Here is a 25,131-nt window from a genome sequence, read left to right on the forward strand (position 1 = left end):
ACTCTTTCATCGGCTAATGTGTAGTTTGTGGCAATGCATGGAGGCTCCTGACTGCTGGTCGATTTATATTCTAGTTTAAAATTTTTATTTTTTATTCATGTACCCCCTACGACAATTAGCGTACCCCTGGGGGTACCCGTACTCCACTTTGGGAACCTTGGACTTAAATAAAGCAAACAAGTGATGAATCTGAATAAGATGTTTCCTTGTGTGCTTACAGATTATCATCATTTTTTTTTATTATATATTATTGCTCAACAGGATTGGTAAAATTCAGGGCCAAATTTCACTAGGGCTATATTGTATATGACTGTACATTATTGTGTTTTTAAGACTGTGAAAAGTTTGGGAACCACTGCTTTAGAGAATTGTAGAGAATACAAATGTAAAACCAGCCCTGAAAGTCATTGCAATCTACTTCCATAGAATATATGAAGTCACTATGTAGTTCAGATATAGTGAGGTTGGGGTCATTATGGAGCATTCAACAATACACTGTTGGGTTTTGTTTTGCTCTGGATATTACATGAATATTTCTAATATATTATATTATATCTGCTGTTTGGTGTGATACCACCTGTGTGACTCGTATTAGCTATTAACAGTGTTGGCCCCTCTCCGTTTACTAGATCCCACTGCCAGACGCACTGCCAAAGCTGGTCCTGCCGCAGCACGGAGCCGCTACGCCAGCCAGTGGACCCTTAACCGGCCACACCCAACCAGCTCCTCACACACTCTGACAACCGACTGGAGACTCCCAACACCACGAGCCACGGGATCTGTGGACAAAGAGAGTGACAGCTACAGCGTCAGCCCTTCACAGGACACAGGTAGAGGAGGAGAGAAGGTGGTGGGTAGACATCACAGCTACCAGACAACAGGATGGACTTTACAGTAATAGTTAGGGTTTAACCCTGGAAAGCCTGAATCATTAAAAAAAAAAAAAAAAAAAAGATTAAAAATTCCAATGTTTTGAAATTGGAGCCTTTATTGGACTCTATGAAAATCAAACAAACAAAAAAAGAAATTAAAATATCAATTTTCATTTATGAGTTTTAATTTGTATCATATTTGATACATCTGGTCTCACTGCATTGTTTTTTTTCACCAACAAAAACATCATAAATAACCAACATGTCAACAAATTGGTAATTCCATGCATACATAACATTTTCTCGTGCTATTTTCACGCAACAATGAGATATCCACCAATGGAACCGGCACTGTGAAGTCTATAACATTACTTATTTTTTCTCATTTTGTGGATCACAAACTTATTATTTTGCATGGTGGTCAGCCTCTCACTATATGACAACTCATAACATGTCATCTTTAGATCGTGCACGCAGCAGCATGGTGTCTACGGAGAGTGCGTCCTCCACCTACGAAGAGTTGGCCAGAGCCTACGAGCACGCCAAAATGGAGGAGCAGCTCCGCCACGCCAAGTTCACCATCACCGAGTGCTTCATCTCTGACACTTCATCTGAACAGATGACTGCAGGGACCAACGACTACACCGACAGCCTAACTTCCAGCACGCCGTCCGAGTCGGGCATCTGCCGCTTCACCGCCTCACCGCCCAAACCTCAGGATGTCAGCAGGGTCATGAACATGGCTGTGCCCAAGGCACACAGACCTGGTGAGCACTGTCCTCACACCTCACATTAAAACTCTGTCATTGTTAGAACATTAGTAGAACTTCAGTTTATTCAGATTTAAATAATTGTGGAAAAGTATTTCATAGAACAGGGGCTTATGATGTATATGCAAGAATATATGAGAATCGAGCATTGGACCTTCTTTAAATGAGGTGAAATTACTAACCACGACAATACAAAATCATACAAACTGTTGATATCCATACAGACAGCTATATTTAGGCTGACATTTGGCATTAATGACAGTTCAATATGACACAGATAAGAACACAAGTGTCTTGAAATTGATAATATCTTGAGGTGAGCTTCCTTTGCTGTCTGAGTGTAGTGTCAAAAGAAAGATTTTGACATTTTACTATGATGCTGCTTTTTTTTTTTTTTAAATTGAAAGCTGACAGCCTTTAGTAAATAATATTTATAAACCAAAATATGATACAAATGCAAAAAAGATGTGTTTAGTTTTCTCTGAAGTCAAAGTCTCACCTTGCTTGACCCTGCTCACAGTAGCGCTACAGATCAATTACCGGTACGTGCTTTGGCAGAGCCCGCTGACAGGCTGCTGACCACACACAGGGTACCAGGCACACAAAGGCACAGTCGACTTTCTCTAACGCATGAACACAGCTCATCCATCAGCACCTCTGCTGCCATTTTAGAGGCAGCAAAGGCCATTGATAATTAGCACGGTGGGAAATGTCCTCACCAAAGTGTAGGTCTGTCTGTGTAAACCATCCCATAATCCTCTGTCAGAGCAGACAGGTGTCAAGGCTATCAGATCTGTGTCTTAAGTTTCACATCGCTTTATGTTCAGAAAGTTTTGAACACAGGACTGCAGACTCGTATCAACCATTAATGAGGGGGAAAGGACAAGTAGAGGCTGCGTGTCAACCTGATCTGAAGCTATTGTTACACAATACAAAGCAACACTTTGCTGCTACAGTAGAGTTCTTTCAGTGTAATGGCAGACTGTTAGTCTCTAGGGATGGTGCTAACAGCCTGCTATTGGTTTCACTGGGACTGCAGCAGGACTGCAGGGTTAGCATAAGATCCTCGTAGTATTACCTTTTACGGTGTAGGTCGTCGACCATGCATCTATAGTGAGTCATTAAAGAGAATACAAGACAAAGGACAAAGTGTATGAACTCATGAGAAAAATGCAAAGAATATAGATTTCTTGAACGATCCGTGAATGGTTATTTTGAATGATGCAGCTTTTACACTAAGCATCTTCATGGACTGTAGAGAACAATATCTGTTTTTACAGAAGACACAAATAGTTAGCAGTAAACCTCAGCATTTACTTTTCCATCAACCCAGAAGGATGATAATGTAGATATCATGAGCTGACTTCTGGCCTATGGTTTAACAGTGTGCAGCATTTACCCGGGGACACTTCACCCAACCAAACCACAATACAATCAGACGCACACATGACAACTCACACCTGTTCACTTTGGAGAATCCTGACTGATAGAAACAGACAAAAAGACGATGCAAAGAATAGTTTTCACTAGGATTGATGGACTGAGTTCACATTATGATATGATAGACCAGTGTTTCTCAAATGGGGGTATGTGTACCCCTTGGGGTATGCGATGGCGTTACAGGGGGTACTTGAGAGAGAGAAATGTAAAAATTAACAGATGAATATGTGTATAATGTTTTTTTTTTGTTAGTTAAAAATGATAATCATAATAATGATGATGTAAATTATTTTGATTAGAACATGAACTTAAAATACAAGGATCAGTCTTGGTCACACACCAGGTGGGAGATGACCGTATATGATCAAAATTATAGAAAAAAGTCTATTATGGAGGCATTAAATGCTGTTTCCTTCCACATATTTACTAAATGAGATTCTTTAAAATGTGTGCTATCACTCATTTATTCCATCATTATGCTCTATAGTTGATTTTTCATAGTATTTTGAGCAAAATATTGTAGTCGGACAAACGAGGTACTTAGATTCAGAATGAAGAGAAAGGGGGTAGTTGAGCCAAAACTAGTTTGAGAAACACTGCGATAGACTATAGGGGCGGGGCGATATACAAAGTTCACCAGACAATATATGATTTTGGCTCACAATAACGATACGAGACATATATTTTTGGTTATGGAAAAAAGGCAAAATTGCAGTATCACGATACCATTGATGGTATATCTTGTGATATACAGTATATCTTGTGAAAACTTATGGTACGATATATTGTCCCATTCCCAATAGACAATAATGGGTTTGCAATAACATTACAATATTTTTGGAAAGGAAAAAAAAATTGAGGTTGGAAAAATAAATAAGCTTTTATTTGACTTCAACTTTGGACATACTTACGATGAGCTGATTGTCACGATAGAAATATAAAAAAAAAAAATTAAGACAAGCCATAACAATCAGGTGTGTAGAAGAACATGTGGATTTTTATTTTATTCTTTTTTAAATCTGAGCTTAACCTTTATATAAAAAAACGCAGAACATGCTGTTACACATAGATTAATTATTGTCATGCACACACAGTCCCATTACTATACAGATTGCAATTTACCAGCTAATAGATTTTCAAAGTACATTTCTAATGAGCTCCCAAAGAAACACTTAAATCTATATTTAATTCAATTAACAATCCTAGCCACTCATCAAACAGGCTGGCACTAATAAGGCTTATTATGAAACAGCAAATTATGTATTCCACCATTGAACCCACAAATCCATTTGTCAAGGTTACTCTGCAGACATTCCTATATAGTGGAGGTGTGAGTGTGTTTGTGTGTATGTAGGTGTGCGTGTGTAAACGGTGACCCAAATAGTACAGACGGTACATCTTATAAGAGTTTACTGTGTGTAATAAAACTAAACACAAAGACCAAAGCCACAACATTGAGACAGACTTTTTGCTCCAAAAGCCACCGACTGTTTATCTACTCAGATTTGATTATTTCTGTAATGATTGCATTAGTCGCAAACAGAAATAGCCGAGATAACAGAATACTCAGCTTTCTATTGCCTCGTGTTTCAGGCAGTTCTTCTGATAGCAACCATTCAATTACTGAAATATACACTGGACTGAGTTTTCAATTACATCATAATAATGGTGTTATAAAATGAGCTTCCCACGCTGGTGAATTAGACAGCAGAGGAGGCATCCTATGAAGGCAGTCTATGGTGACATGTTGAAAACAAATTTATTAGGAAATTACACAAATTCTATTTGAGACAGGAATATTTCTTTAAGAGCAGTCAACAACCAATTAAAGCAATGCTAATGTTTATTCTATAATTTTAAGTAAAAGAAACAAAATAGAAATGTTTGAAGTTAGTAGAATTCTATGTTTGATGGCGTTTGCTAAGTAAAGTAAGTAAGTAAGTAAAGTTTATTTATATAGCGCTTTTTTCAGACCAGGGTCACAAAGTGCTTCACAATTTACAGTTTAAAAAGGGCACAATGCATATAAAAGTCCACTTCAATGATGCTACAATGTATAAAAGAGTCCATTCACAAACAGGAGTGTGTCAAGAAAGCCTCCATAAAAAAGTGAGTCTTTAGATGACTTTTAAAAACATCCACAGAGTCCAGCATCCGCAGAGTGTGTGAAAGAGCATTCCAGAGATGGTTCTGTCTACACTTGCATGCCAAAAATTAAGTACATAAACAAAATAACAAAATGTCCCGTAGGCAGTCCGTCCATGCATTCACACCAGCCTCAGTTCCAGCAACTCACTGGAATTTAAAGCAGAAGGGTGATCAGTCAACTTACTATAGCTGTGACTAATTAGTTCACTTTTTTTCCTCTCTACCTATGGACACACACCCCACATTTCTATTAGAATCAGGATATTTTTACTGCCATCTATGTTAGAACGTACTGGGAATTAGATTTTCTGTTTTGGTGACATAAATAAGACGAATGTAAAAAAATATTGGATAGTATCACTAAATATTACATTCACAGTAAAATGACAAGAAGACAGTGACATGGAGTTGTGATTTCAGGAGGGGATGCTCACTGCAGAGGGGAAAAAAACTGTTTTTGTGGCGTAAGGTTTTTGTCCATAATGGCTGGCAGCCTCTGGCCAGAGGGGAGCAGCTCCATCAGTGCGTGTCCAGAGAGGGAGGGATCAGTTGCAGGAGAGATGGCAGATTGCAGCCGATCTCCTTCTCTGTAGAGTGGATGATACGCTGCAGTCTGCCTTTGTCCAGAGCAGTAACTGCAGCATATCAGACAGTGATGGATGTAGTGAAGATGCTCTCAATGATAGCAGTGTAGAAGTTTACCATCATCATTCTCTTTGGGTGGTTGAACTTCAGACTCATCTCCACCAGAGAAGAGTCGACAACAATGATGTTGTTTCTAATTTTACACCGCATTGATCTGTGCTTGGCTCATGAATCAATAAATCTGATTCATGAGCCAAGCAAATTGTTTTAGTGTCAGCCTTTTATATAAATCTTCAAGTGTTACCTGTTTTGTAAACTTTCAAAATGATAACACACTGATTATGTTTCACACAGAGTCAGAACAAATAGGAAAAACACCTTGTGTGACTTTACATAATGTATCTGCTTTTTCATCGCTTTTTGATTTACAGCAGGAGAGTTGGTTCATCTGCCGCCTTATCTCCGTATGGACTTCCTGTTGAACCGTGGTGTGCCATTACCAGCCCGAAGCGGAGGGGTCAGTAGCAGTAGTGGTAGCAGCAGCAGCGGGGGAGGAGGTGGTGGAGGAAATGCTGCTGGAGCAAGTGGAGTTGCTTCAGGTGCTACAGGGGAAACAAGAGGAGTCGCAGGAGCAAGTGGAGGAGCCATGGGTCAGACTTGTCTGGAGCCCCAGAGGAGTCGCACCTTGAAGAGGCCCCCTCCTATGGAGCCCACCCCAATGGAAGTGCCGTCACCCAGAGAGGTGCAGCAGTGGCAGCTGGGGACTGCCTCCACACTCCCCCACAGAGATGCCCGGGAAAGGGGAGAAGCCCGGGGTGAGGTCCGAGGAGAGGTCACGTCTTCAGGCGATCTAGCCCAAGCACAGGCTGCCAAGCTCAGCACCTCCCAGGAGTCACTGCTGGACTCCAGAGGACACCTGAAGCAGAGCAACAACCCCTATGCCAAGTCTTACACTCTGGTATAACAGTGGGACACACCCAAACTGCTTCACACTAAAGGACTACTGCAGCCACAGAAGCAGGAGACACAGTCCGCTGACAGGCACAGAATGGACAGTTTTCCACAACAGAAATTGTATATAGAACCGTTTCTGACATGCGTCTGAAGTGGATGCTTTCCTTTAAGTCTATCTTTCTTTCACTCTTTTCTTTTTTTCTCTTGCTCTTCTCTGTTGCTTTCTCACTTTTCACTCTTTCACACCTCGCTCCTCTTCTGATGAATTTTCTCTCACAGTTTTTATTTTGTACTTGAGCATACTTTTATTTTGATGCAACAAAATAGGAGGATTGCTAAAATGATTTATTTAAAATTTGAAAAGAGTTGAAAAAAGATTACTATTGAATTTATATCAAGGACAGTTATATCCATTATTATTACTATTATTATTATATAAAAAAAAATGAAAATATCTAAAAAAAAAAATAAAATAAATAAAAGTAAAATAAAACCAGAAGGGAAAGGGAGGAAGACTGGAGCACTCTGCAGGAAAATGTGGCTTTCTTAATTTAATTTAATTTATTTTTGGTTTATTGTCAGAGTGTGATAAAATCTGTGATTGAAAAACTGGGGAGGTTATAGCACTATGAATAGCGACTAGAGGAGAAGAAGAATGGATACTGAACACCATCGCCAATGCTGACCAATCGTGATGTTTTCCCAACCTCTGATGACTGCATGGCGACCGATCAAATGACAATTAATAGGAATGGCTGGATATCCAAAAAAGAGAGGATTTTTGTCACAATATGAAATTATACAATGTGAATATATATAAAGAGATCACTTTTATTTGTGGATATTATGGGAGAAATGATTTGGTTAATAAAGTCCTTAGTCATGTTTGCACAGATCAGAGTTTGTTTTATATTCTAAAAGAGTAACTAAACCCCAAAATCACTTTTTTTCTACAAAAACCAAACGTATTTGGGTATGAAGTGGTGTTGTTGATTGATCCCATAGTTCAACTCTTAACATTTTAGTGAAAGTATTTGTTGTATTTTGTTGTAAAAATGTAAGAGTTGAAACCCGGCTATTACAATTGAATTTTGCTATTGGCTGAGAATGGTGATTTGTGACGTTTGGTGGTTTCTCACCTCACTGTGGGTAGTTAACAAAGCATAGATTGTTCTTTAGATTTTATAGTATAGAGTGGGTGTGACTTAACTGTTCCAGGAGCCCTGCCCTAGTGGCAGGTCAGCCAAAAACCCGACTTGCTGGGTCAGGTTCAGGAACAGATTTGAATACAGATCTTCAGCTCTACCCACTGTTGCTAGAACCAAGCTGTACTCCGACTCGTCCTGCTCAGACACACAGCCAACAATGGCTGAGTAATTTGAGAACTTCTGGAGGTGACAGCTGCTGGAGCTGTAGGTGAAGTCCATCATGTACAGGGTGAAGAGGAACAGTGAAAGGCCCGTTCCCTGTGGGGCCCCTGTGCTGCAGACTACCACATCAGACATGGAGTTACGCAGCCTCACGTACTGGGGTGTGTCTATGAGATAGTCGATGGTCCATGCAGCCTGTTGTTCCTCCACTCCCGCATCCTCCAGCTTCCCTCGCAGCAGCACTGGACGAATGGTGTTGAAAGCGCAGGAGAAGTAAAAAAAAACATGACCCTCACAGCGCTCCCAGGGGTCTCCAGATGTGTGGAATTAGGTCACTGCGTCATCCACCCCAATGTTCAACCTTGTAGGCAAACTGTAGGGGGTCTATAGCAGCGCCCACCACAGTGCGAAGATGCTTGAGGATGATCCTCTCCATTGACTTCATCAGGTGGAAGGTGAGGGCAACAGGCCTGTAGTGGTCGGTCTCCTTGGCGTGAGGAGTCTTTGGACCACACAGATCTTCCACAGGACAAGGACCTTTTCCAGACAGAGGCTCAACTAGGTGTTCTTGGCCCTCCTGATGGCGTACTTGAGTTCATACTGAACACTTTTCTGCTCATCTTGGTGGGGTAATTAAAGAATCAACAAAACATGGTAGTCACATTTCCTAAAGATCGATCCATTTAGCCAAGGATGATGTCAAGCTGAGATCTGTGTTTAAGGAGGAGGAGTGGTTTGCAGTGGTTAGTTCATTTTATTACAAAAACCAAGATACAAAAACAAGGCTGGCATACGGAGAACTGGAGATGGGGGAACTGGTACTGGAGCAGGAGCAGGGACACAAAAAGACAATAAAGCAGCAACCATTTGATGTCCAAACACTCAGCTAAATAGTGAGAGAGGCTTGATTGGGAATGGGCCACACCTGAGTGACAAACAGGAGTGAGAAAATAAAATACAATCTGACATCACTGGGAGGTGGAGACACAAGCAGTCTTCATAATACAAGGACACAAGAGTTAACAAAACATGAACTAGAAACGATAACTACAAATACGTAAATCAACTAGTCTAAGACTTACTGAAAAGGTGTAACTAAAAGAGGACCCCACAAAGGGCTGAAAACAAACTCAATACAGACTTTTACAGATGAGAGATAGAGATTTTTTAATTTTTCAGACTGATACAGAATCAGTATATTGATCCAGATCCCCTTGTTGGGATTGTTGACTCCGGTCCCGAAGGTCTACACAGCCCACCAGAGCTGAAATCCCGCCCTGTTATTTAATGCTAGAGGAAGACTTGCACTTATAATAAAACTGAAGTCAAGGAATACAGTTGACGCCATTTATTACAAACATGTTTTACAAATGAGTACAAGATCATACAGCGCTGGTTCAATTGCGTTCCTTTGCGATGGGTTCCAGATGCCAAGAGGCCAACCTCCGGGATGCTTCTGGTTTTTCTTTCTTAGCCCCTACTTGTTTGTTGGACCCCCGCCCTTTGACCTAACCTGCGTCAGTGACCCATGAGATATGCAAAGGTGTGTGAGAGACGCAGTGTTTCAAAGCCATATGTAATCCTAAGTGAAAGCATGTGTTTGTGAGTGCGCAAATAACATCCCTCACCCTCCAACATTTAATGGAATCTTCCATGTATCAGTAGTAAGGTCTATCTTTGGTTAAAATGTTGTCACATTCCATTACGTACTTTTGACATATTCCTGAAAACAGACACCTTGGCGGAGGTAATAATAGTATGAGTCATAAACTGAAGACTTAAAATCTAATGTACCGGCACGATGTTGCTCCTCTATCTAGAATTCAGTGATGGACAAAGCACTGGATGCCAGTCATTCAGTAAAAATACAGGTACACATTGCCAATTTACACAATTCCAAATGAATTTTGGTTTTCAATATGTGACTTACTCTTACAAGTAACTTTACTTTAACTCAAGTATGGCTTTTAGGTACTTTTTTTTACAAGACTGGGGGCAGTACTTAGTTAAGATAGCGTAGTTGTCACAGCTGTTTTCTTTCTTTAAACACTTTTGACAAGAACCAACAACTACAGACCAGCAACACTCAAGGGCTTCGGCTATGGAAAGGATCTGATCGAGTAAACAAGCAGTTGCTTCTTTTGAAAGTTCCATCTGTCTCAGCCTTATCACTGAAACGATCACAAACTGGACTTTTTTTTTGTCAAGAATTAGAATTATTTCCTGATTTATTTGCACAATACTATCTTGAAGTCTACTGAAACCAAAACAACTTGCCTCAAATAACCTTGGCATTGCCTCTTCCGGAAGTAAAACAATATCAAACAAACCTCTGCACAGGTTGGTGGTTATATTTCCCTTTGGTTTTGAACAACAGATGGCACTGTGCAGTCACTCAATACAGCACATGTGCAGCAATCAAGCAGGAAGCCTCTGGACTTCCACAGCAGCAAAGAGATGGTTCAGCACCAAAAAAGCAAACATCAAGGGTAAGTGTGTGCGCATGTGTGTGTATGTAGGAGAATTCCTAGCACAGTGCAATATTCATGCCAGAGGTGACACTGAGACCAAGATCAGCATTACACTGTTACACCGATCTCTACAGTGGCTAAAACTGTGGATGAGGAAGCTGACTCTGTCTGACAGTATGCACAATAAAGTACACACACACACACACACACACACACACACACACACACACACACACACACACACACACACACACACACACACACACAACACGTTGGTTGTTATATTCATATTTTTTAGGTTAAATGTGAAGAACCTGAGCATTTAGTGAAACAAACATGTATCACACACCTCTAATAACCAGCTGTTAGAGCCAGGTTAGATGTTCTCCACGGCCAATATGCCAAATTTTAAAAAACAACACAAGCGATTCAAATAAAACGTTTTTGTTGGTTTTTTTTAAAACTCCTTCAAGAAACATTTGCGTGTTTCAATAAACAAGAACCTTTGGTGGTAAAAAAGATAGACAAGAAGATAAAAATGAATAAAAATAGAATGTCTAGTGGAGTGAAACAAAGTCAGATGTCAACATATTTCATAAACGGTAATGAAATGTGTGTTTCCTCTTATTTCGAAGCACCTCGAGCTTGGCAACTTGTAGGTTATTTTTGCACCACACAAGGCCCAAGGGCCACCATTTGAATAGATCAAGTCTCCTGTGGCAGCACCGAGTGGCATGTGGAATAAAATTTAAAATGCAGAGCAGCATGCTTTGCATGAGAGATGTAGATTTCCAACAGCTGGTTAGGAGGATGCAGCCTTTCAAAGAAAAACTTAAACTGTACTTTCTATAATACCAGCTATCAAAGCTGCATAAAGGCTAGATATCTCTTTTAATCCAAAATCTTTCTGCTATCTTGATTTGATCCTTTTTACCGTGTGGTCACATTTCCTCAGCGTTCCCTCAGGCCTTGGATATTGTTGTCTATACTGGAATAAAGATGGGATAAAGTCAGGGCTGTATTAATACAGGGATGCCACTCCCACATAAACACGCCTAATCCTAAAAAAGTATCCGAAGAACTCATGGTAGCTGAGTTTGATTAGAGGTTAGAAAACACATTAGCCAGCAAACCACAAGACTACAAATCATTCATTTACATACCGTCTCTACTTAACACAACTAAACTAAAAATAGACACTATTAGGATTGCCAACTAAGACACTTTGCAGAACATTAATACTGCACACATTTGACTCAGTTATGTCTTGTTTGTTCCTCAATTACCCTACTGAGTTTCATCCGAATTCGATCTGAATTACGCATTTCATTCAATTTAAAAAAAAAAAAAACATTTTGGACTTACTGTATTGGTATAGTTGGGAATATATATATATATATATATTTACAAGCCTAAAAAGTGTGAATGTTCATGGTACTATGATCAGGATTACTGATCCCCGAATGCTCTTGTTATTGCTATTATCGTTCTTGTCATGGTTATTATTGTAGATTTCTGTCATAATTGTTTTTATTCCCATCTAATGAGGACACCAATGTGTATCGTGTGATGTCACTGAGCAGAGGCAGGTCAGAAATAAACTAGAGTTTTCCCAACTGGGTTTCATAATGAGGTGCCTGAAGAGTTGGCAGGAGACACAGGGCAATTAAACAGAGCAAGAATCGGAAGAACATTCTCCTGAGTTCACACTACACCTCCCCACCATCAGTCACACCCTCACCAGTCACCCTCTCTCTTTGCCCTCACAAGAACTCGTGTTTGGTTTCCCTGACATTGTACTGGTGTTTTTATTATTTACCTGTGGTGACCTTCATTATTGATCCAGCATCTGTTCCATAGCCTTTTATAGATAAGAAGAGCACAGAAATGTGTTCACCAAGGGATTCATATATCATTTCAAGCCCAGCCATTTGTTAACAGAATTTTGAAAGCATATCCATATAAATTAATTAATACACAAAAATGTAATTATATGCAAGCTTAGTAGAGACTTAAAGCAATAACCTCCTGTATTTGTTTATCATTTAAATATACAGTAACTGCAGTGTAAATCTTTCTTGTAAATATAGATCAAAAGGAGATGTAACCACATGTAGGACTGGGCGGTATACTGGTTCATATCAAATACCAGTATATATTTTCATTATGATATTAATTTTTAATACTGTCGGAACGCGACGCTGCGCCGCGTTTCAGACCGGACCTTTTTCAACGTTGCACTTCTAAATAGGAAGGTAAACAGTAGCGCTCTGGTGTTAGTTGTGGTGTAAATCATACGTGTAAATGGATAAGAAAGACACAATTGAAAGCTCTGAAGCTGCATGTGCCTGAGTGCGCATGCCTCTGCTACAGGAGAACAACACTCACGGACACGGAGGCACGGTTAGCTTAGCATGTTGGCAGTAATACACAAAAAAAAAGAGAGCAAAGGATCGTAATTTGTAATTCTTATAACGCGGAAATAAGTCCTGGTGGAGCTGCAAACAAAACACTACCTTATTCACCATAAGAAACCACCACATCACTGAGTATGCAGCATTTAAAGCTAGAAATCAAGCTAATGCTAAGCTAAGCTAGCGCGGTATAGAGCCATTGGACTGCTGTTGCAAACTTGTATTATTTACTACTAGTGTGGAATTATTCTACAATATTCACTCATCATGACAGTAAAATAGACCATCCTAAGACAATCTACTGCAGTAAATCCTCTATTAAACAGTAGAAAATGCTGTGAACACCTGATTATGCATGAAAAAAAAAGAATAAAAAATATCGTCATATACCGTGAAACTTAGAATTTTGAAAAATACCGTGATATACATTTTTGGTCATACCGCCCAGCCCTAATCCCACGTTTACTTTAAAAAAAAGGTAGCAATGTTCTCTGGTTCTCTTGTCTTTTCATCTCATCGAGAGATTATGTCAAAGTGTCCTTCGTAAACAAACTGAACCATAACCATAACCATGTTTTTATTAGTAACTTTACACAAAATACAATAAATTAGACAATATATCATTCCATGGATATTAGTTATCAGTGGGCAATTTAATGCCGAGTTATAAATTTTATTCTCCAATCTAACAGTACCAAGAGGTTTGCTTTTATTGGTTATGATTGATTATTGTAAGACACATTCTTCCCAGATATTTTAATTGAACAGCTTCGAGGAAAGATGACCACATTAATTCTATTTCTCAGTGCAGTTTATTATATGTTAGTCACAAGTAAAATTTAGCAGCAGGCCTGCTGTTCCTGCAAACAGCTCACACGCAGGTGATTATCACAAGCAAGAGTAGCTGCATTTCCATTACCCTTGGAAATGCACAAAATCGAAATAGCACAATAAAAACTGGTAATGGATTTCGAAAAAAAAAACAAAAAACACTCAAATATCGCTACAAAATTTTTAAGCTTTCCTGAGGAGGAATTTCAGACGTTTCAATATTGAAGTGTGTTGCAAAAGCGCTATGGAAAATTCTTTTTCCCCAAATACACGTAACAGAACTTGACGTACCTAGTCATAAGACCACTGCGCGCTGAGGAAACATGGCGCCGTAGACGTGAAACAACAAAGGAATGCAGAGTGTTATAAGGAGGTTTGGAGCATTGATCTTCCTGCACCGAAGTCTCGCAGGATGAGATTTCACCAGTTACGAGGCTCCTGCTCAAAAAAACCTTCAACGGAAACACGTTCAAAGCGCAATTATACTTTGTCGACATTTAGAATTATTGCTTTTTTTTTTTTTTTTTTTCAAAAATCAGTAATGGAAACCCAGCTATAGCTATGACATCCTTTCTTGTACTCAAGCTTGGATGGCTGTATGTGTGAGAAAGCCTGTAGGCTAACTTATCCATTCAATGGTGAGTGTACGTACATTAATAGCAGCCTTGTGTCTTTACAGCTGCTTCTGTAGAAGTAGGACACCATTGCCAGTAATACGTTTGAGGCTTTTGTTTTTTTCTGCTTGTCTGTTGCTTTTCTCTTCCACTCCCAACCCCACCTGCAGATTCCTTTACCTTGTGTTGCCTTCACTTTTCCTCCTACTCTGTGTGCCTTCAAGTTTATTGGTCCCAGGTGAGGCTCATTTGCCTCAAGTTTTAAATGAAATGCAAAAAAAAATATTTATAATAACCATCCTGAGCCTAGGAGGCAATTCTTCCTCCATCAAGTTTTCCTATCCTCCTAGCATATTGAAGTCCTAAATAAAAGCTCAAGACTCTGAAAATTCATAAATTACATGTGTAACTTTATGAATTTAATATACTTAAATTGTAATTTTTACCCAATATCTATATTCAAAAGTTTGAAGTTCTGATTAAATTATTTACCTTGGTGCTAAAGTTAAAAATATTTAAGTTCCTTTGTTCAAAACAATCAATACATTGGAATCAGGTGGGACACACTGACAGCTAAGTTAACCAATGAAATGACACATGGTCAGGAAAAGAAGAGCTACTTGGAGACAAAACTCTCATGCATTTATTGATATAAAAGAAATGATAATACTTTTTAAAAATGCATACACCCACAAAATGAACATTTTTGATACAGTTGAACCTAAACCTAAACACACCATCCAAAGATTTGCAATGGGAGTATACTCTTGCTGTTGGACCAAATGCATCAACAATAAAAAGGTAATCAATCAACATGGTTTATATGCAAAATAAAAGCTAAATGGGTTGATAAAGGGAAGCATCTGTTGGTAAAATAAACAAAGATACCCATCTCAAGTCTTTTATGGAATGACCTCAATATTGGACTATTCTTTCACAACCAAAATGCTTTGTTAAAAAGTCAACTCTGTTTACCATCAAAAACTTCTCAAACTTGGAGGCGATTAGCGTAATTGAGCCGAGTCATTGTCCTGACCTAAACGTACTTATTTAACCTTTCTCCTTTCGTTGCATTCTGCAAGGATGAGTGAGCAAAAATCCCCCAAAGTAAATGTCAGCGACTCCCAAATCACCGCAGAAACTGTTTGGTTGACGTTGATGCTGCAAAAGAAAGTCCACAAGTGGTTCACATACTTTTCTGCACATGAAATGTGAATATTGAAATGTTAGATAGATAAATGTTAGATTTCATAACCCTAGCCCATATGTTTTGCTCAGTTATTTTGGAAAGCCATTTGAGGGATTAGGATGGAGCTCATGGGTTATTGTAAAAATACATAATAAATAAATGCCTCAGACTCTTAAGTTTGAAAACTTTACAGTAGGACTTAAACTTATGCAGCCTTTAAAAATCTGGGAAATCTTTTTCTAAATGGTGAGTCATCAAATCTTGTTCCTAACAGCAGGTATTTAATTTGGGCACCATTTTGTCACCTCAAAAACAACACTGTGATGAAAATGATGTAATTGGAAATAGTTTCTTGCAATCCAAAGGGTATTGAGGTCGAAGTTACCAGATTTAGTTTTTACATGAACAATATGATTTCTCATTATGTTGGGAGTGCTCGTTATCATATTTGTTCTTCCTTTCATTGCCAATTTTATTGGTCAAAGTTGAAAACTCAAACTTGACTTTTGATCTATAAAAAATATTTAAAGGTCCTATATCATGCAAATCAACTTTTTTGAGCTTTTAACTTTGTTAAAATGTTAATTCCTTATCAAAAACACCCCAAAAATATGATTGTCCTTCCTTCCTGCATCTTTGAGAAATTCTCAATAATCCAGCTCTCTGAGCAAATGCTAGTGATGTCACTAGAATTCTGAACCGCCCCCTCCAGGAAGTGCCTGCTGCTGGTGCCGCCCCTCCATCATGCTAGAGGCATGCGAGCAGCCGCTGAACATCTGTTTGGATGGTCATTGTCATTTCTTCATTGTCTATCCAGTCTGCACATGGAAAATAAACACTTTGTTTTTGTACCAAAAGGTATTGTCTGGTAACAGAAAATGTGTGTTCGACTTCCTAAAGAAGAGTCTACTCGCCAGAAGTGGTTGGAGTTTATCTCTGGGAGCACGCGACACACCATCCATTATCCGTTAGGTAGTGAGCACAGTCATCTAATGCTGGCAGTTTAACATCTGTTGACTTGTTGCTACTGCCATCATCATTCCATTCATCTGTCTGTTATCATTGTTCTGGTTACTGGTTTCATTATGGTTGTGCACCCTCTCCAATAACCATGTTACCAGTCAAACGGCTTCCACTGTGCAGGGAAAGGCCTACCAGCATTTGTGTTTGTTTGTTTGTTTGTTTGTTTGTTTGTTTGTTTGTTAGCAGCTAACTCGCCACCATTTTGAAAGCAGCACTTCCAGGTTTGCAGGAAACCAGAGGGACTAAACCAAGTCAAGTGAATAGGGGTGTTTGGTGGGCTGGTGTTGGGACAAACCATTTGTGCTGAGGTGTTTGTATATTTTTTGTTTGGAATGGATTTTTAAAACATTGGAGGTGAATAAATTAACATGAATTCATTATGGATGCTTGGATAATTCATGTTTTGCTGTTTTGTATGTTGTTTAAGAAAATTTATTTTGTTATTGAGTTAATTGATTTTAGATCGGGTGTGGTTTGCCTGTGGGAGGAGTTACAGGTATAGACTGCCTATAAATGGAGTAGAACTGATAAAGCTGACAGTAAAACAAACATAGGGTAAAGTAGATATGTTCAGGATTTGAAAAATGTACCCTGGCATCCCAATGCCCGTTTCTTTTGTGTTTGCTCAGTTTTTGGTTTATTGTTTTGGTGATTCACTGTAAATATGTTACACCAGCCAATGAAGAAAAATGAATTAAAAAAAGTTTAAACTGAATTCTGCTCTGAAGTCTGTCTGTCCCCTCCGCTGGCGGTCATCCTACCTCACTTCTTTGTCTTTATATTTGAAATGCATTTTCTGGAACTGTTTACAAAGTTTCACGGGCATGCTTGTTGCCCAAGTTGCTGGGGCTCTATAGGCTACGTCATGAAATGGGAGGCACTCACGCGGGGAGAGGCGGAGCTCCGGGAAACCGTGCGTCTCAACTTCTGGGTTGAAAGAAAATAAGTTTTTTTTTTTTTTTTTTAATTATTATTATTATTTTGTAAATTGTAATTGTAAAATATTACCCATATGTGGCTGCAGTTGATTTTGGATGGTCTTGATATAGCATGATATAGGACCTTTAAATCCAGAATAAGCAAACAAAACAAGTGTGTCGTCTGTTTTGTTACATTTGTAGGCTTGAGGTTTTGCTAACAAGAGCACTATTTAGATCAGTGACCAAATTTCATTTAAATATTCTTCTGGATACTGTATCTACAGTGCCTTCTGAATAATGTCCAAAATCGAACACTTTCTTCCTTTTGACATTCTCTATAAGCTCACCAAATTTGATATAAATCTGTTCAAAACCTTTTGAGATATCCTGCTCACAAACGTGAACGAATGGACATCATCCTTTGTTTAAAATTATTAGTAATGTTATTAGAGATAAAATAGGTCATATTGCACATTTAAGCATATTTCTGGCTTTCTGTATCGTGTCCAAAGTGACACTATTAGTAAGTTACACTCTAATCTTTTATGCAGCTTAAGACAAAGCAGTGATTAAAAAAATAATAAAAAAAAAAAAAAAATAGCATATTTGATTAATTATAATATGCTGCATATAGTGTAAATACCCTGATAGTCCTTTGAAGTAGGATTAGGACTGTGTGGAGTGAAGTGTCATTATAGAGGTAAAAATAGCATCAGGTTGATTCACAATTATAGGGTCAGTGGAGCAGCAGCACTGCCAGGGGCCAGTGTTTCTAGGACAACACTCCTATTGGAAGATGAAGTAAACCTACCTGGTCTGTATCACGGTTTACACAATGGTATTATTTTCTTCCAGCTCATCATTGTTACAGTTTTAAACTAAACTAAACTAAACTATTCAAAAGCATCAACCCTCTTAAAATCACACATCTGCAGCTGCAGAAAATATAGATCCATAAAAATATCATCCTTGATTGGCATTGTTATAGTTAAAATAAAAAAATAAAAAAAACAATTCATATTCACTATAAATAAAATATAAAATATAGTACAAAAGGGCACTGGCTGGGATCTTCGTTGTTGCACTTTTTATGCATTTATGTTGTTTTATTATTATTATTATTATTATTATTATTATTATTATTATTATTATTATTATTATTATTATCATTATTATTAATAATACGTTTTACAATTTGGAAATATTTGACTAAGTTAATTTGGTATTTGAAGTTTGCAGCATTTTTCTGTTATTATTTTATCTTCTTTATATATTTCACATTTTATTCTGCATCAGTTTTATATAAACTGCTGGTTCTAACACATTAACCTTGTGTTTTAAAAAAAGAAATGTTCTACTTTTTGTTGTTTGTCCCTTAGAAAAAGTTGGAGACTGAAAATGAGTAATATTTATTAATAATAATAATAATATATTATTCCTATTTTTCCTTAAAACATATCTCTCATTCTTGTTCTTTTAACAATCTAGTAATAATGCAATACAAACAAAACACTGTTAGTTTTTTTCCACAACCACAATCCAGAATTGGACATTTTCCTTTTTTAATTTAGTATATTGAGTGGTCGTGCACTGGTGGGTTATAACTGCCTCCTCTCTCCAGTTCCACTCGCTTCCCAATGTGTCCATCATTTTTAAATCTGTGCTGTTGTCCTCCCATATTGTTTCTATTTGGGTTTAATGACAGTTTTTATAGTATACTATATGTCTCCAGTATTCTACAAGATGATACAGCATTTTTATCAACAGCTTCATTGTCTTAGCTTATATAGCCCATTGAACAAAGAGCCATCCTATTTTGCCTCTCGTCTACATCATTTTAGCGAGCTGCTGTCAGAAGTTATTAAAGTATACTTTCAGTCACTGTTGTGCTGTTATGTCAGCTAATAGCTCTGTTGTGTATACTGTCTTTTAATTGCCACGTTGTGTTTAGGAGAGAATTCTGTTGCTCCTGTGTGAATATTCCACCATTTTTATGGTAAACCTTCAAATGTTTAACAAAAAACACATTTAATGTCATAACATCCCTGTACCACCGCATTTTTTCAGAAACTGCCACAAACAAGCCTTAAAAATATCCCCTACCCTTAAGAGGGCAATGGCCACAGATAATGTCTATAGCAAAGCCAGCTAAAGCCCCAATCTGTCTCTGCAGGAACAAAAAAAATGGGAGGCTTACCAAAGTCAGTCTTCTCTGACCTCAAAGAACTTGAGGTTGTGTATATAACCCCGGTTCTATGAGTCATATGAGTGAGATGTCTCACTATGGGATGCAACCTCTGTCTGCATTCCTCAGAAGCATTTATTTTTATTTTCTGCCAATCCTGATTGGCTGGTGAAGCACGTTCATCCGCTCGGGGGAGACCCACCTCCTTTAAAAGAAGGACGCGGACAGATGCGCACCATTCAAAATTATTTTCCTTGTTCGAGCAAGAAGGGTAGTCTGGTGAGACATCTCACTCATATTACTCATCAAACTTTAGGTTATGTATATAACCCCGGTTCTATTTCATAATATTTTGTGAGATGTCTCACTATGGATATGGAAACTCTGGTAGTGCAGACATGCTTATCGAGAGGTACCAGCCCCAGAGCAGAAGTCTGATCACATCAGGACAGTAAAACCGCCCGTGGCGGTTTTACTGTGTAAAAGCGGACAAACGTGGACAAACGTGAGGGGCGAGGTCCAATTCACCGCTGCACATATGTCCTGAACAGACACTCCCCTGAACAAAGCCCAGGATGTGGCAAGACCCCGAGTTGAGTGTGCACGCAGACCCGTAGGCGGCTGCAGACCCTGACACGAGTAAGCCAAAGCAATAGCCTCCACCACCCAGTGTGACAGGCGATGCTTAGTAACAGTAATCGTACAATACTCGAGGCTGCAATATTGGTATCGGAAGTGAAAAAGTTGTATCGGGACATCCCTAATAAAAATGGCCATTTCTAAATAAACTTAAATCAGAATTAAATAGCTGGTTTATTCTGATTTTAATTCCGAATGGAATAATTCCTCAGTATACGTTCATTCTGCTTTGAATTAATTAAGGTCTTTCTGTGCATGCTCGTCCTGTCGCAATGACCAACACCCAGACCCAAAGCAGAATTGAATAAAGCCCAATAAACCTGTTTTCCATATAAACCTCTATTTGGAATTACTATTACCATGTAAACATGGAGCAGAATACTTTAATTCTGAATAATTTAATTCCGAATAATTAAATCAGAATTAAAAAAAAAAACATTGTGTAACCGTGGCCATTATGATTTCTTCCCTAGTAGACTCCATTGGGACAAACCATAGACTGTAAAAAAGATAGACATCCTACCGAGGAAGTGAAGCATTTATTTTTAGAGCTCCCCCTGCTGACTGGCTGCAGTTTAGGTCATAAAGCCCGCCTCCTCAATGATGACGGATGGGATATGGGTCAAACTGTAAAGTTAAAATTCTTATCACGTAATTTTTTGTCAAACCTAAACTCTGCTGTGATCATTAGTTATTATCACCGTACATTGTGTTCAAGTACTCAATTTTCTGTGAAGTTTGTTTTAAAAAAGTTATTTTAGGTTAAAAAATGGGATTTGACGTCATATGACGATGATTGACAGCCTCGGATCTTGCGTTGCTCTCTCTGTGAATAGCAGTTACGTTATAAAGGAAAGCTGAGATGACATTAAACTTTTCCGTTCAGTTTTTTCATCTTTTTTGAGCTACTAGCACTAGTACTAACCTCTATGATCTGATCATCTGAACAAGATGTTGGTAGAATTTCCAGCGGGAAAGTTACTTAAGTTCTTGGCGTAGCTGGGCTGCGTAAGTCATCAGGGCAGTACGCGAAATGGACGGGGCGTGTGACCAGGGCTCCTTCCACCAAACCCTACTGCGCAGACTCTGGCACCAAATGATGTCAAATTTGCAAGATGGCAGTGCCCCTAAGTGCTGAATTTTGACTTCAAGAACGTTGAGTGGGAAGAGCTACAGTGCACGCCCACTGGAACAAACTCACCTACTAGTGATTTAAATGAGAAGCAAACTAAAGGATGGCCTTAACCACTCAAGCTAAAGATTGTGAAAATTGGTCAAAAATTGTTTTTCATAGCAGTTTGAAGCCTGAAATATTTTTTTTTCAGAGAGCCGCCAAAGTATGTAATGAGGCCAAAACTATATTCTATTATATTTTGGAGGTCAAACATTTAAGAAAGTGTCTATTTGCACGGTTGCCGTACGGACAAGTATGACACGTCTTAGGGTTAGGGTTAGGTTTTAACTCTATGTCGCAACACTTTTTAGGGTTAGGGTAAGGTTTAGTCTTTGTCACGTGACCTACAGTAAACTGGCCAAATAGGGGCACTGCGTACGGATAGAATGTCGGTAAATTGATACAGCAACCGCACGGATTTCCACTGCCAACATTTAATGATTTTCTTTTAAATATCTGTTTGATGTGCCTCTCTGCATCACTCAGCTGAATTTTTCAACATTTAAAGCAGTGAATGCTTGTTGGCTGGGTTCACAGTGAGCTGCTCAGCAGGTTGGTGTCACTCACTTGGCCTGGCTCTGCATGGAGAAGGTCATCAAGCTGAGAAGAAATAGATTCAGCTCAGCTCATTTCTAACAGTTCCTATTTTTAGTTTTGTCAATGTGTTGTAAGTCCCACCAGCATCTTTCAGCAGTTTCATGCAGCCTGAGGTATTTGACATATACACCATTTCATTTTCCACACACTTTTTATTTATTCAATGTACATTGACACACTGTATGATAGCTTCATGCAGGTAAGAAAAAAATGGCTCTGGGTGAAGTTTGATGAGGATTAAAAGCACCAGTATATGTTTTCCAGAACAACAGTAACCTTCATTCTTAACATCTGATTTTACTTAATCTACTTACAAAGTATGGGTGCTTTTAACAAAACAGAGATGTAAGCGGTACAGAGAGAAATGGAATAAGTGTTACAATGAGGATAATCCAAACTCTTACTCAAACACCGAATAGACGTCATGAATAATGGGCTACAAACGGCAACAAGAAACTCTTCTACGATGAAGCGTCTTTATAAATTCATGAAAGTGAGGATAATATTATGAAGGAGAGGGAAAATTCACAGACATTTCATATGATTAACTGGCTATTGCATTCATTTCTTTCCAAATCACATCACAACTCCTGCAGTTCCAACAGGTATGAATTTGTTTACATGCAAATGTCACACCATTGTCACTGTGCTGTCATTCCCGCCTGTCTTTCCAGCGCACAGTGGCAGACTGCAAAGATGCTCACTATGACTTATCATCGTTCTTCTTTTTCTGGAACTTCCTGAACTGGGACTGGATGGCGACCGCTGCCTTCTCGGTCTCTGGATCTTCCATGTCAATGTCGAAGTCCTCTGGGACGTTCGTTTTGGACTCATCTAGAGAGAAAGAAAAAAAGAAGGAATACAGATGTGACTCATGAGACTATAACATCACCTATAACATCACCTGTAACATAACCTTCTCATCTAACTGTACAGAAGCCTGTGCAGTCTGACAAAAGATGCAGCGAATGCAAATATCTAATGAAGCATTGCACCACCAAGCACTGTACAGCAATGCTGGTTGTGGTAGTTAATTTGTAATCACAGATTTACATGGGAGCAAACATACATCCATTAAAAAGGTTTTAAAATATTTTCTAATGTGAATCGAGTATTTTTAGTTAAAAGAAGAAAAAAAAAAGGGGGGGGGGGGGGCAACATAGACTAATTTTTTAAGGCATAGTCACATCCAGCCTTATTCTAATGTGAGGGCTTGAGGAGATATGTGTCTTTTGACCCTAGAAACAAACGGAAGGGGCTTCATTGTGGGATCTGATAGGGCAGTGCCTCAGAGGAAAGGGACTGTTCAATTCCAATCTGTCTTGTTCAGACTGTGGAATATATCAGTTAGAACCTGAAATATTGGTTTGGTTCTGAACCCATTGGAAAAGTACTGCAATGGTTTAAGTAGTACTTAAATGGTTTAAGTAGTACTTAAACCATTGAGAAGTGAAGTTATTTTGTGAGCATTGGAAACTTTAAATCTGACAGATTAACAATATCCTGTGGGGTTCCTCAGGGCTCTGTTCTTGGACCCCTCCTATTTAGCCTTTATATGCTTCCTTTAGGACAAATTCTACAGAGATGTAAGGTTGATTGTCAGAGCTACGCAGACAACACACAACTATATCTATCACTGAACCCAGATGACTATGGTCCCATAGAGGTGTTGTGTGACTGCTTAGAAAAAGTAAACTGCTGGATGAGTGAAAACTTCCTTCAACTAAATAATGACAAGATGGAGGTCATTGTCTTTGGTAACAGCCTTCTAACTGCCACCTAAAGAACATCTCCAGAGTGAAAGGTTTAATGACTCAGAAATATCAGGAGAAACTGGTCCAGCAGACTGGACTATTGACTATTGTAATGGTCTTCTGACAGGAATCCCCCAAAAGAGCATCAAACAGGTACAGCTGGTTCAGAACGCTGCAGCTCAGGTCTTAACCAGAACAAAGAGGTCAGAACACATTACTCCAGCTTTAAAGTCTTTACACTGGCTCCCAGTCAGCCTCAGAATAGACTTTAAAGTCCTGCTGCTGGTGTATAAATCTATGAATGGGCTTGGTCGAGAATACATCACTGAGATGTTAGTGAGGTATGAACCCAGCAGGTCTCTTAGATCTCTGGACACATTTTTTTTAAATTAAAGTTAAAGGCACTCTTTTTTCTACTGCATATGAGTGAGAGGGAGATTTAGAATGATATGGTTGATTCACTGCTGATTTTAATGATCTTATTGATTTTTAAACTGTTAAATGTTTTCTGTTCTGTTTTTAATCATGTACAGCACATTGAATTGCCTTGTGTATAGATTGCACTGGCTAAACAAATACATGTACCTTGCCTTGCCTCAGTGGGCTGGTTTTCATTGTGCCTTCTCATAGCTTGGGTAAGGATTAGTCATGTTCAGACAATGGGACGATAAATAAACCACATTTTTCACCTACTGGACTGTGCCTCTGATCGTTTGACTCGAGATGAAAAGTATTCAAATAAAAGAAACCTGTAGAAATGAAATCCCCTTTGAGGTCAGGGGTTTACATGGAATGGATCCATAAGTGACCACGTGACCATTCTTGGTTGGTTGTCTTACAATGCCTGCTTTTAAAGCCTCCCTGAAGCTCACTGAGCAGGGACGTCTTATTGATCACCCCTCTTTAAATCCATCAGGCTCTGAGTGGGATTTGACTGGACAGGATATGGATACATAAAGGAAGGTATTTTAACCTTGGGAGACAGGATACACACAGACAGAGACAGACATTATGCACCCAAAGTCAAAGGTTTACAATCAGCTCAGTTTCATTGATGTACTTGTAACAAAATCAGTATAAATTACATTTATATAACAGTGCACAATGAAACTTTGCTGCTGCTGATGTGATACTTGTTTTTGTACCGACATGTGTTTCTCTTTTTCCTAGTTATTTATACA

At 38.7% G+C, this 25,131-nt stretch overlaps 2 protein-coding genes across 5 annotated transcripts in view; one reads left to right on the forward strand and one right to left on the reverse strand.

Annotated features, from left to right (window-relative positions):
* The window catches only part of dscamb (Down syndrome cell adhesion molecule b), a 140,040-nt gene extending 132,376 nt beyond the window's left edge, over positions 1-7,664 (forward strand). For 3 of the 4 annotated variants that reach the window (XM_028464263.1, XM_028464266.1, XM_028464267.1), the window contains exons 31-33: positions 630-830; positions 1,337-1,639; positions 6,247-7,664. In XM_028464263.1, coding sequence (XP_028320064.1) covers positions 630-830; positions 1,337-1,639; positions 6,247-6,779 — 1,037 coding nt within the window. In that variant the 3' untranslated portion in view covers positions 6,780-7,664. The remainder of the gene's footprint in view (positions 1-629; positions 831-1,336; positions 1,640-6,246) is intronic. The other variant, XM_028464265.1, reaches the window with a different exon arrangement.
* Positions 7,665-22,328: 14,664 nt separating this feature from the next.
* LOC114474710 (calmodulin regulator protein PCP4-like) overlaps positions 22,329-25,131 on the reverse strand; it is a 34,672-nt gene continuing 31,869 nt past the window's right edge. The window contains exon 3 of the mRNA XM_028465180.1: positions 22,329-23,030. Coding sequence (XP_028320981.1) covers positions 22,900-23,030 — 131 coding nt within the window. The 3' untranslated portion in view covers positions 22,329-22,899. The remainder of the gene's footprint in view (positions 23,031-25,131) is intronic.

The sequence above is a fragment of the Gouania willdenowi genome, chromosome 13 (genome assembly GCF_900634775.1).
Source record: "Gouania willdenowi chromosome 13, fGouWil2.1, whole genome shotgun sequence".
Classification (NCBI taxonomy): Eukaryota; Metazoa; Chordata; class Actinopteri; order Blenniiformes; family Gobiesocidae; genus Gouania; species Gouania willdenowi.